Here is a 12,005-nt window from a genome sequence, read left to right as displayed (position 1 = left end):
TAATGACGCGGACGAAGTCGAAGGCTAAAGCTAGTATTACTTGATTATAATGAAAATAGTAACAAGAGATGTATCCGTCTCTTGATATACAAGTGTTCTCAAGACAAACTAAAACCTTTGTGATTATAATTAGTGCCCGTAGTTCGTACTCAGAGAAACTTTTCATTGTCCTCTAGATATCCTTCCTGTTGAAAAGATTAAGACAAGATCATTGATATGTTAATGTTTGTATTATACTTCTTAAAGGCTTAATTTACACTAGCTTCAACTATAACGTAAACATTTTGTTTATAAATTAATTCAAAGTTTGTTTACCCCTTATTAAAAATGTTATGTGAAAAAAATTGTAAGAAGAAATTCTTAATTGTTATTTTTATACACTAGCTGTTGCCAGCGATTCTGTCCGCGCGGAATTAAAAAAAAAACATAATTAATAGCCTATGTATTTTTCCAGATTATGTTCTATATGTATGCCAAATTTCATCGAGATCCGTTCAGCCGTTCTGTAGATACATTCTAACAAACATCCATCTAAACATTCGCATTACCAACCGATTCTCAGACCTGCTAAATATGCGCGTAAAATTTCATAAAAATCGGTCAAGACGTTTCAGAGAAGAATGGTAACTAACATTGTGAATTATAATTTTTTATATAAGACTACCTGTCGCCCGCGACTCTGACCGCGTGTAATAAAAAAAAAACTTAATTAATTCCCGGCAATTATTCGATTTTTTCTAACCTTTTAAACCTTCCCTAGACTTCCACGAACATTTCAAGACCAAGATAAAATAAATCCGTTCAGCCAATCTCGAGTTCCCGACTAACGAACAGCAATTGATTTTTATATACATATAGAAAATAAGATAGATTAGGAAGGATTTTAATAAATTGTTTCGTATGTTTGAATTACTTCGATTTATAAACATAAGCAACTTTATATTCCGGAGTATACGCTTGATTTGATTGCCCGAATATGGAATGGAATGAACGGAATAAAATCCTTCATTTATATCGTAATGCATTTTGTCAACTCAATATCTTTAGATATTTATTCGTCATATTTTGAAATGATTTCATTTTTCTCGATTTTTTTATTGTCATTGTTTTTTTTTATACTTTGTATCTTTTGAAAGCTAAGGATTTCTAGTTTAATAGTAATTTGATTGATTAATCAAAGAAAAAAAATGTTTTTTTTTATAAAACTACTAGAAAGCAAGCTTATATATATTTTATGAATGTAGAAACTCTAGCGTTATAACTAATGCAATTTTTAACAATAAACTAACAAAGAATCTAATGAATAGTCTTTAATCTATGATATAAAATATATTATTACAAGAAATCCCTTTAGGCAAGGTCCCGAAGATAGCAGTTTTTACAGTGGTAGAGCCCGCTTTAACATCTTCGCACGAATTGGCCAGGCTCGGCCGGTGAAATACCACGACCATACAGAAGACAGGCGTGAAGTGGAATCAATTCCGCGTTTCGTCTGGTGAGTGTGCGTCCCAGAGGCCTAATTAAGTCCTCTTTCCCTTCCTACACTTTTTCTTATAAGGATGGGAAGTGGAAGTGGACTTTCCGGATGAGAGGATGCATGGAAATGTTTTCTTTCTGTGCATCTTCTCCTCCGTCGATTAAAGGTAGGCAACATGCAATTGCGTAAGTCTATGAGCAACGGTCACTTCGCTATTTCAGCGATTTCATGTGGTCGCTCGCTCGTTTGCCACCTTATGATATAAAAAAAGATACTGGCAGCGTTCCCCCTTTGGACAGCTAAACTAATTCTTTGTCCGAGGTAGCTGCCAGCTCTTCGGTCCCCTGTAACGTCGATTATTTTTTTGGATTTGTCCTTAAAAAAGTCTTAAAGCGCTAGGACCCCACGGCCAAGGGTCTCGACGCCGAATGGGACAAAATCATATTCGGAGCCTACACTCCTGTATTTGCATGCTTATGCATTTTCATGAATTAAATATTTAATTTTCATCATTTGTTTTATTTTTAACGAGTTATATTTGAATAATTAAAAGATAATAATACATTGTAATAAATATTTTTAAACGTAACTAACTATCGCCCGCGACTCTACCGATTTAGAAAGTTAGGAGTCATTCAAAATCAAATCACGTCAAGGAGATACAGACAGACGTTTATTTTTTGTTTTCATATTAGACATATTTTGTTCAACGAATCAATATTTATTTATTTTTAGACGATTTCAAAAAAAGGTTATCAATTTAAGTTTATGCGTCAATAGCCTAATGGTTAAGGGTACGGATTTCCCATCACGAGGTCGGGGATTCTAATCCCGCCATTCGACTATTATCGAAAACCATATCCTAGCACAAGCATAGAGCTTAGTCGGAATGGTAAAAGAAATATTAGTAAATTTACAAAAAATCTGCTTATATTTAAAAAAAAAGAAATTCGTTCGTATTTATAAACGCTAGTTTGCGACGTTTAACACATTTGATGTCATGAACGTAGCAATATTTCATTGAGTGATTGAGTAATTAAAAAGCAGACAGACCTGCCTTTGAATCTTCACTGTGTAGCAGACGGAAGCGATTGCTCTCAACTGATACCAAGTGTTTCGTATCAAATATTTTAATTTATTGATTCAATACAATATTAACCAATTATTAGTTTTAGGCATTGCAAAATCAAGTGTCAGATTGATTAGTGAGGGGACATAGATGTCGATAATTTACTAAGACTAGTATTGTGCCAGTACACCGGCACTGTGTCGGATTATCCTCCTAACATTAAAATACGATAAAAAAAATAACTTTTATTTGGAAAAGTTATAAATAAAATATTTTTTTTTATAATATAAGAGAAGGGGGCAAACGAGCGGCGGGAACACCGAGGTGATCAACGACACCCATGGACATCTGCAACACCGGAGGAACTGTAGATGCGTTGCCGGCCTTTAAGGAAATGGTATGTTATTTTGTTACAGCTGTTGTCCAAGACTCCGTCCGCGCGGAATAAAAAAAAATTAAATAGCCTAAGTGTTCTTCCAGACTATGTTCTACATCTATGACAAACAGCGATCCATGCAGACCTATAGATAGCTTCTAATATACATCCATGAATCTATACGTAAGACTAGGTTATTGTTCGTGATGCATCTAAGTAAACAATGGAAAAAGCTATGTTGCCTTTGATATTCCTTGTCGAAACATTCGTATGTTATTAATATATCGTTATCTCTATTTTTTTGAAGAGAAAGAGTGGGATGACATGTTTTGTTAGGAGTGTCGCAGTCAACAATTATAGCTATCAAAATGTATACTGAATACTTAAGATTGCGTTTAATTGTTTCTATTGCACTGAAACTGGAATTGCGAATTTTATTACACAATTTTCCTGGCGATTAAATCTATACCAATTCTTTTTAATATATTTAATGGTGAATTCCTGTCACATTCACGAAATAATTTTCTTGATATCATTTCACGTACAAAAAGCATTGTACTCATTTGAAATATAACAAAGAATACGAAGAGAGATTTCAATGAGAACGCTTTCATGAATCACGTTTCGGGCTCAATTCGATGATTGCATTTGACAGTTGGCTTACTTGATATCTCGATATTTTTATATAAAATTAATACATTGTTTCTTAATAAAATAATAACAGATAAGTGTATAAATAATTATTAATATACTAGCTGTCGCCCGCGACTCCGTCCGCACAAAATTTAAAAAAAAAACTTTACCAAATTTCATCAGTATCCGTTGAGCTATTCCGATACTTTAAAACAAACATACGTCCATTTAAACATTCGTATTTATAATATTAGTAACGTAATGGTAAAATCAAACATTTTGGGATCACAATTAATCGTTTAAACAAATAAATCGATCATTTTTGTAGTGTAGTTTCATCTACATTAACTTAAACTCTTTCTTATCGAAATCTATAGGTAAAGTCCCGTTTTACAAGATTTTATTGCACACTACAGTCGTTGACTAGTGTGTTAATAACTTAATAATAATTAACGAATAAACTTCTTGTTCTCAGATAATTTTAAAGTCTTTAGTTTAATTTAAGAATTAAATAAATACGAATTTATAAAGACCAGGTCTATAACAATTCCAACACAAAGGGCTCACCATCAATAGTCAACAGGCGCGCATTATTCACGCGAGGTAACTAAAGAGGGTGAATATGAAATGTCATTCAAAAGCATTCAATTATCGAAACGTCATACACAAAGCCATCAACGTAATTACTTGAGGTTAACCTCCGCGTGCTCACTTCAACTTAGATGGATTTAATTATAATTTATTTTTTGAATCAAAAATCAAACTACGCGTGCAATTCTGATATCAAGGCTCTTCGCACACAAAACAACTTAATTTTTTCAAAGAAAGTGATTTTAATCGCTAAGCGACTTATGACAATGTCATAAAGGTTCGTGGGCAACTCGCATTGGCGACATTTCCATCTGTTATTACCAAAGAGAGTCGCTCACAACCAGTTTGTATAGATCGTCCTGAGAACGTTGTATGTACCGTAAGGAAAAAAATCCGACACTGTGCCGGTGTATAGGCGCAACCTTAGCCTTATTAAAATGTCAACGTTTGTGTCCTCACTAATCATTCTGACACTTGACTTGGTAACGAAAGCGCGCCATTCGACGCAACCATACGATATTAGTATCGAAGATTTATGTTGCTTTGCGTACGAAGGGCCTTAATGCCGCAACAGTATATACGGGAAAATAACAATGCGCGTCAATTATTTTTTAATTTTCTACATTTAAATATAAATTAAATTCGTAACTCGTTACAGCGTTTCAGAAATATTATGCCACGATAAATATTCATAAGAACGATCCGCTGATGCTCAGCAGCTCGGCTTTCGATCGAACATCTGCAGCGGCTCGCAATTTGTTGCAGCGACACAAGATAGCTTCGCAACGTGCCGGTAAAAAGATCTGTGAGCCTAGGACGAATATTTATGATTAGCGCATCGTAAAAATGTAGTAGCTGTCGCCCGCGACTCTCCGCGGAATGAAAGAAAACCTCAATAGCCTATAAGTTCTTTCAGACTATGTTCTATATCTATACAAAATTTCAGCGAGATCTATGCAGCTGTTCTGGAGATACCTTTAAACAAACATCCAGTACAGGCTTATCAAAAAGAGTATTCGTAACCCCATTGCCATTGGTACAACGCCCCTATCGTGTATAAAATGAAACGACAAATCTCATACAATTTTTGACGTATTTCGTCTATGACTTTACGAAAACACATATCACAAATTCTCATGATAAACCCTTTACGATATTTGTGGTAATATTTTAGATGATAAAATGAATTGTTACTGTATATTAATTTCGTTGATAATTACATGAGTTTCATTTATGTTAAACTCAGAGTGAAATTTAATTAAATATTAATTTGTCTTTTAAGCAACGCCCGTTCTTAGAATATTCATAAAATGTATACTGTAATACTTTGACTTCTTTAGAAATTAATTTAAATTAATATGTAACATTTATAAGAAAAATTAAATTGTAAATCACAAGCTGTCGCCCGCGACACCGTCTGCGCGGAATAAAAAAATAATTAGTTAGCCTATGTGTTCTTCCACACTATGATCTATATGTATGCAAAATTTCATCGAGATCCGTTCAGCCGATTTGGAGATATCTTAAAACAATCATTCATCCATCCATTTATACATTCCCATTTTTAATATTAGTAAGTAATAAATTATGTTGTGTCAAGGGTAAGTTGTTCGAATTGTATTTTAGCACCATCTTTTACAAATGATTGAATTTGTTATGTGATATACTGACACTTAACAATTTGACTAGGCAAATTACAAACGGGCGACATTCACGAACGGTCGGTGACATGTGTGGCAGACGATGGCAGCCTTTAAATTAGACGCACGCCGCTAGTGTCGTAATAGCGAAGCGGGAACGCCTCCCTCGTGTTATCTCAATGGTTTGGATGCGGTTCTGCGAATTGCAAATTTGATTTTTTTTTATATCTATATAATTCTGTTTAAATTGATTAAGTTATTTTAAATTTAATATAAGCAATATTCTTAAAGGAACTAAAAGTTTTTTAAAGACGTTTTTGCAATCTTATCAAATAAACAAACGAAAGTACGTTACTGCCATTTTTATCTTTTATAACTAAACTAGCTGTCACCCGCGATTTCGTCCGCGGGGAATTAAAGAACTTAACAAATAGCCTATGTGTTCTTCTACACTATGTTCTACATCTATGTCAAATTAAGCGAGAACAGTTGAGCCGCTCCGGAGATATCTTCAAACAAACATCCATCTGAACATTCGCATTTATAATATTAGTAAGATAATAAGCAATTATGATTTATAATCCCCACGGTAGTAGAAATAAACACAAATATCCCGCTGATATTACTGTAATATCATATAGCAATAATATTGCAGCATTTCCAATATCTGCAGACGGCCTGCATAAATTGTCTGCAGAGACGACGAAGTTTGCGACAGATCAGAGGTAAATTAATCCGAGTTTAAGATAAGGGATGATTCCAATTTACATAATACCTTAGCTATTTTGAGTTATTATTATGATAGAATTCTTTATGAGCTTTAGAATACACCTTTTGTCTTAATCATCATCAGCTTTATGTCTCCACTAAGGGACTTAAAGCTTAACTTAAGTTAGGAGTGACTAGGTCAACCACGCTGTCCCAGTGCGGGTTGACTTTACACATATCTTTGAATATCTTCTCAGATATGTGCAGGTTTTTTTTTTATATCATAATGTGGCAAACGAGCGAGCGGCCACCTGAAATCGCTGAAATAGTGAAGTGACCGTTGCCCATAGACATATTCAATTACATATGCGTTGCCTACCCTTGATCGACGGAGGAGAGGATGCACAGAGAGAAAATATTTTACCTTTCCATGCATCCTCTCATCCGGAAAGTCCACTTCCATTTGCCATCCTTTCCTTATAAGAAAAAGGGTGGGAAGGGAAAGAGGACTAAATTAGGCCTCCGGGACGCACACTCATCAGACGAAACGCGGAATTGCTTCCACTTGACGCCTGTCTTCTGTGTGGTCGTGGTATTTCACTGGGCGAGCCGGGAAAATTCGTGCGAAGATGTTAAAGCGGGCGGTACCACTGTTGCATCACGATGTTTTCCTTCACCGTAAGAACATCGGATAAATGTACATATGTAAATCGAAAAACACATTGGTACATGGCGGGATTCGAAGCTAGAACCTTCAAATTACAAGTAACAAAGTACAAGTGGAGAGAATATTTCTATTAGCGTACGTATTGATTATTCAAATATTAAAATAACGCAGAATTACATATTTTATGGTCCCTTATTTCTTAAAAAAAAAACATTGCAATATTTACATACAAATGCCAATAAACTTTATGCAAATGTAAGATTTAAACTAAATTCGTTGAATATTAAAACATTTTAGATTATCCCGTCTTTTATATTAGTTGTCAAGCGGACTCATTGGATTGTAAAGGAGAGAAAGGACACCTGTCAAATTTTGTCGATTTACAAGAACCTCTGTCAGTTGGAACTTGTCAGAATGGACTCTATTACACAGCTGTTGGTCTAATTCATAAGATATAGCGTATCCTTCTCACTCCCTACGTTTGAAACAGAGATAACAGTAGTATTATCTTAAATGTGGTACGTTTAAAGGAAACATCGTACTACCTGCAAAGAGATTCAAAGATATGTTTGAATTCAACCCGGAATGTTTCAGCGTAATTGACTATGGCCTAGGCACCCCTAACTTAGTGTAGGCTCTGAGTCCTTCAATGAGACGTATAGTGAGCTGATGATGATGAAAATGGTACGAAGTGGTCTGTTATTGAGGATTATCTTTGAGTATGGAGAAAGATTTGGAAAAATGAATCAGTTCTATTCGTGTTCTCCAAAGTCTGTTCTCCTATAAATTGTAGTGTGGTTTTCGTTTTGAAAATATACGACTGTACAAACACCTGAGCCGTTCAGAATCGTAATAAAGTTTTTGCGGTAACCCTTATAAACCTGAAAGGATTGACTTTGTCACTTAAATTCCGACAGGGTACGTTTCTATTTAAAAATAAAAAGGTGTAATGTATTATAAAAAAAGAAACTCGTTACAATAACGAATAAAAAAGTTAAGAGATAATTCTCATATGTCTTTTAATATTTTATTAAAACTACATCAATGTAATCAAGTTCTCTTACTTTTAGTATTTAGTCAAACCAACAAGCTATGTAAACCGATATGTTACAAATACTGCGGCTACGACGTAGGCTCCTCAAATACCGCTACATTGACAGCGGGTTTGCTACGATCGATCAGTTTTCGTAGCACTCGTAGTACATCGATGAAATGTCGGAATGTCTTGGTCTAATAGTTTATACAGGATGTTACTTATTTATGGCCAATTACCAAAACTTCTAACAACTTCAAGTACTATTTAAGTTTACAGTAAGTGTACTTCATGGGAATTTAATATGAAAGAGATTTACCCTGACTTAAAAATTTTACCCAAGTTTGTAGGAAAATAGATAACGATTACAAAATAATTGTCAGTGAAACTTTAAAGCGTTATATTCAAGAATTTCAGTTGTTATATGAAGCAAAAACAGATATGAAGAGAAATTAAGGATATACACTTAAATACGCGATTCGTTAAGTTCGTTTAGTTATAACTAATATATGTCTTATTCCACTAAATAAAAAATTATGTCTAAATCGAAACACGCTGTATAAATTGTGGTATGTGGTTAATAGAACGTTTGTATCGCATGCCGGGGAATGCTGAGCTGCCAAAGATGTCATACTGGTTTAGAATTCCCGACTGCTTCGATCTATCCAACGTATACCACAAAAATCTAACTACGATTTCGATACAAAGGAGCGTCAATAGCCTAATGGAAAGGGTAAGGGGGACGTTAATATGGTTATAAAATAGGTTATTTAGAAAAATGAGGGAACACAAGGATCACGGGATTTCGTGGTTATCATGACTAATTATAGCAAAGGTCGTATTAATAAAAGTAGAGAACTTTAATATTTTTTTATATCATAAGGTGACAAACGAGCAAGTGCCACCTTAAAAAACCGAAATAGCGAAGTGACCGTTGCCCATAGACATACACAATTGCATATGCTTTGACTAACTTTAATCGACGGAGGAGAGGATGCACAGAAAGAAAATATCTACCCTTTCCATGCATCCTCTCATCCGGAAAGTCCACTTCCACTTCCCATCCTTTCTTTATAAAGAAAAGTATGGGCAGGGAAAGAGGACTAAAATAGGCCTCCGGGACGCACACTCATCCGACGAAACGCAGAATTGCTTCCACTTCACGCCTGTCTTCTGTGTGGTCGTGGTATTTCACCGGGCGAGCCGGGTCAATTCGTGCAAAGGTGTTAAAACGGACTCTACCAGTGTTGAACAGCTCTACCACATATGCAATTGCAATTAAACGCTTAACTTTATCAATATTGATTCTTTAAATTTCTTGATAAAATAATCTATGAAACATTGTTGTTATCAAGGAATTACGTATATTCTAGTTTAGAATCGCCTTTATTATCAATAGAGTTTTTAATATCAAAACGTCTTTTGTAAATAGAAATATTTATCACTGTTAATTAGTTGAAAATGATTCGTTTTTTATTTATTATTGTGTTTTGTTTTACATTAGTGTGTAACCAAGCAGGTATGTTTTAATATGTTTCTATACACCATAAACACCATAAATAACAACCATGCAAACTTGATTGTAGAACTATGCCTTCTTCCATTCTTTTTCCTTTTTTCATAACAATTACTCCTTGTTGCCGACAGATATGGAACCTTTTTAGACGTTTTTTACTCATAATTTTTATATTTTGTATTTGGAACTTAATATATTTTTTCTTCCTTTTTCTCTGTAGTTAAAATATTAGTTGTAAATATATCCAGTAACAGTGCGTGCTGATCTTTACATTTTCATTATTCTATTTTATATTTTCATTTTGTCTTTTAATTTTGTTATATAAATTCCTAAATTTATCTTAATTCAACAGCTCATTCCATCCTCATATTTTCCGTTGTCTTTAGACTTAATATTGAAACCTAGCCACATGTGCGACTGTTACTATACTTACTTATTTACTTACTATTAGTTTTTATATAACTAGCTTTTTCCCGCGACTTCGCACAGTATTAAAAAAACCTAGTAAATAGCCCATGTTGTTCAGAGCTATGTTCTACATCTATGCCAAATTTCAGCAAGATCCATGGAGGTATTCGGGAGTGACTTTTCGCATCTATAATATGAATGATATTGTTTTTCAGTGAATAACGTTCGTCTAATCGAGCCTATACCGTACATGATAAATGTGATCTCCGAGACGGTGCAGCGGCTTGAAGATGCTGAATGGTGCAACTTGAAAGTACCAGACGTCACTGTTGATATGAAGTTGGTTAAGTATTATAAGATTCAAAATTTATACTAGCTCGGCTACAGTTAGGCAAAAAAATGCACGCACGGTACTGTCCTGTACGATATTCCGAGCCACCATAAAGTTTGAATGGCACTATACAGCGAGATCGCTGACATTGGAATACTATAGTTTGATAACAACTGCAATATTCTAAACGATTTTTTTACAGCGAGGTGATATTCGGCGAGTCGGTCACGGGTACAATCGTGTACAAAAATGGTTTCGTGGTGGCGATACAGCATGTAGACATCCTGCAACATAGTCTCGGTCAACAATGGAGGTTTGATAGAGTTCAGAATACCACTACAGTTGAAGTCACCGGTACTTTAAGGTTTACTGACGTTACTATAGGATTTGATGTGGAGACTAAGATAGAAGGAACTGTCAAAATGTACACTGCGGAACTATTAGTGCCGTTGGTGACATTCGATATGAGGGTAAGGAAATTATCAAACTATGCATGCACTATAAAATGAGACTCAGATGATGTCATTGTCTCATCCTACTTCGTCTCCCTGTATTCGTTTGTGCACATGCATAATAAGACATAATAAGTTGGTATTATTTCGGGTTAAATATTAGCCTATGTAGTAATTCTTAAAATTAATAGATGGCGCTGTAAAAAGTTTTTAATGCATTTATATTTTGTAGGTTATTAGAGACATGTTCACTGAAAATATCAACGTAACGGTTACACCTATCAATATCAACAGAAATAGAGTCAAAATGGACTTTTTGCCGGTAGATAATCTGACAGATGTCTTCTCTAATTTGGTAAGAATTTATTTAATTTTTTACATTTGATGTTACATTTACCGAGCGAGCTAACGAGCCGCATTAAAGTTTGAACTTTATAATACTAATGTAGTGATTGAAATATGGGATGTATTTTAAACACGAGTACACGTTCCGTGTACCACCTTCTTTGTTACTTATTTTATCTCGGTAGTATTGACATTACAAACACCACGATTCTATATCACTATCACTGTAATTATTACCATGTTCATCAGCATCATGATCATCATCTTCATCGTCATCATCACCATCATCATCATCGTCGTCGTCGCCATCATCATCATCATCTTCATCGTTATTGTTATAATTCTCTGAGATACTACTACCGCGGATCATGGCCTGTTCCAGAAAACTATATCGGTCCCCTTTAACTTTTTCCTCTCAGCTTTGTAACAACATTTGTAATTATATTTCAGTTCAACTTCGACTCTATATCAGAAGCTGCAAACGTATGGGCTTCTAACTTCATAAGACCATTCGCCCTCAACGCTGTTGAGAATGTAGTCGATTATCCTGAGATTTGCTACGACTGTCCAGTTTAATATACTTAAGTAGTCTTCTAGTGAAGGTTTGATATAAACCTATATCAAAGACTAAATATAGACGAAGACAAACTAAGGATTTTTCGTGATGATTTGACGAACATTAGTACGCTGAGTAAAAAATATTTGACTGACTAATAACTGAGTAATAACATTTTTAAGGTATTTTATCAGTTGTTAAAT

At 34.6% G+C, this 12,005-nt stretch overlaps 1 protein-coding gene across 1 annotated transcript; it reads left to right on the top strand.

The window, feature by feature from the left end:
- Positions 1-9,584: 9,584 nt before the first annotated feature.
- LOC106120043 (uncharacterized) lies at positions 9,585-11,994 on the top strand. The gene is made up of 5 exons (XM_013315222.1): positions 9,585-9,713; positions 10,334-10,457; positions 10,652-10,919; positions 11,134-11,256; positions 11,697-11,994. Exons 1-5 carry the CDS (start codon positions 9,656-9,658, stop codon positions 11,820-11,822), a joined length of 699 nt encoding a protein of 232 aa, XP_013170676.1. The 5' UTR covers positions 9,585-9,655; the 3' UTR covers positions 11,823-11,994.
- The last annotated feature ends 11 nt before the right edge of the window (positions 11,995-12,005 follow it).

Source organism: Papilio xuthus, unplaced genomic scaffold, assembly GCF_000836235.2.
Source record: "Papilio xuthus unplaced genomic scaffold, Pxut_1.1 DF826961.1, whole genome shotgun sequence".
Lineage (NCBI taxonomy): Eukaryota > Metazoa > Arthropoda > Insecta > Lepidoptera > Papilionidae > Papilio > Papilio xuthus.
Note: the sequence above shows the minus strand (reverse complement) of the source record. Positions and strands in the feature narration are given on the sequence as shown.

What these genes read in the sequence shown, in the direction of transcription:
- LOC106120043 (XM_013315222.1), top strand. Translation starts at nt 9,656, where the DNA reads ATGATTCGTTTTTTATTTATTATTGTGTTTTGTTTTACATTAGTGTGT. An exon ending in GACGTCACTGTTGATATGAA is followed by an intron (nt 10,458 to 10,651) that starts GTTGGTTAAGTA and finishes ATTTTTTTACAG; the next exon opens with CGAGGTGATATTCGGCGAGT. An exon ending in TGGTGACATTCGATATGAGG is followed by an intron (nt 10,920 to 11,133) that starts GTAAGGAAATTA and finishes TATATTTTGTAG; the next exon opens with GTTATTAGAGACATGTTCAC.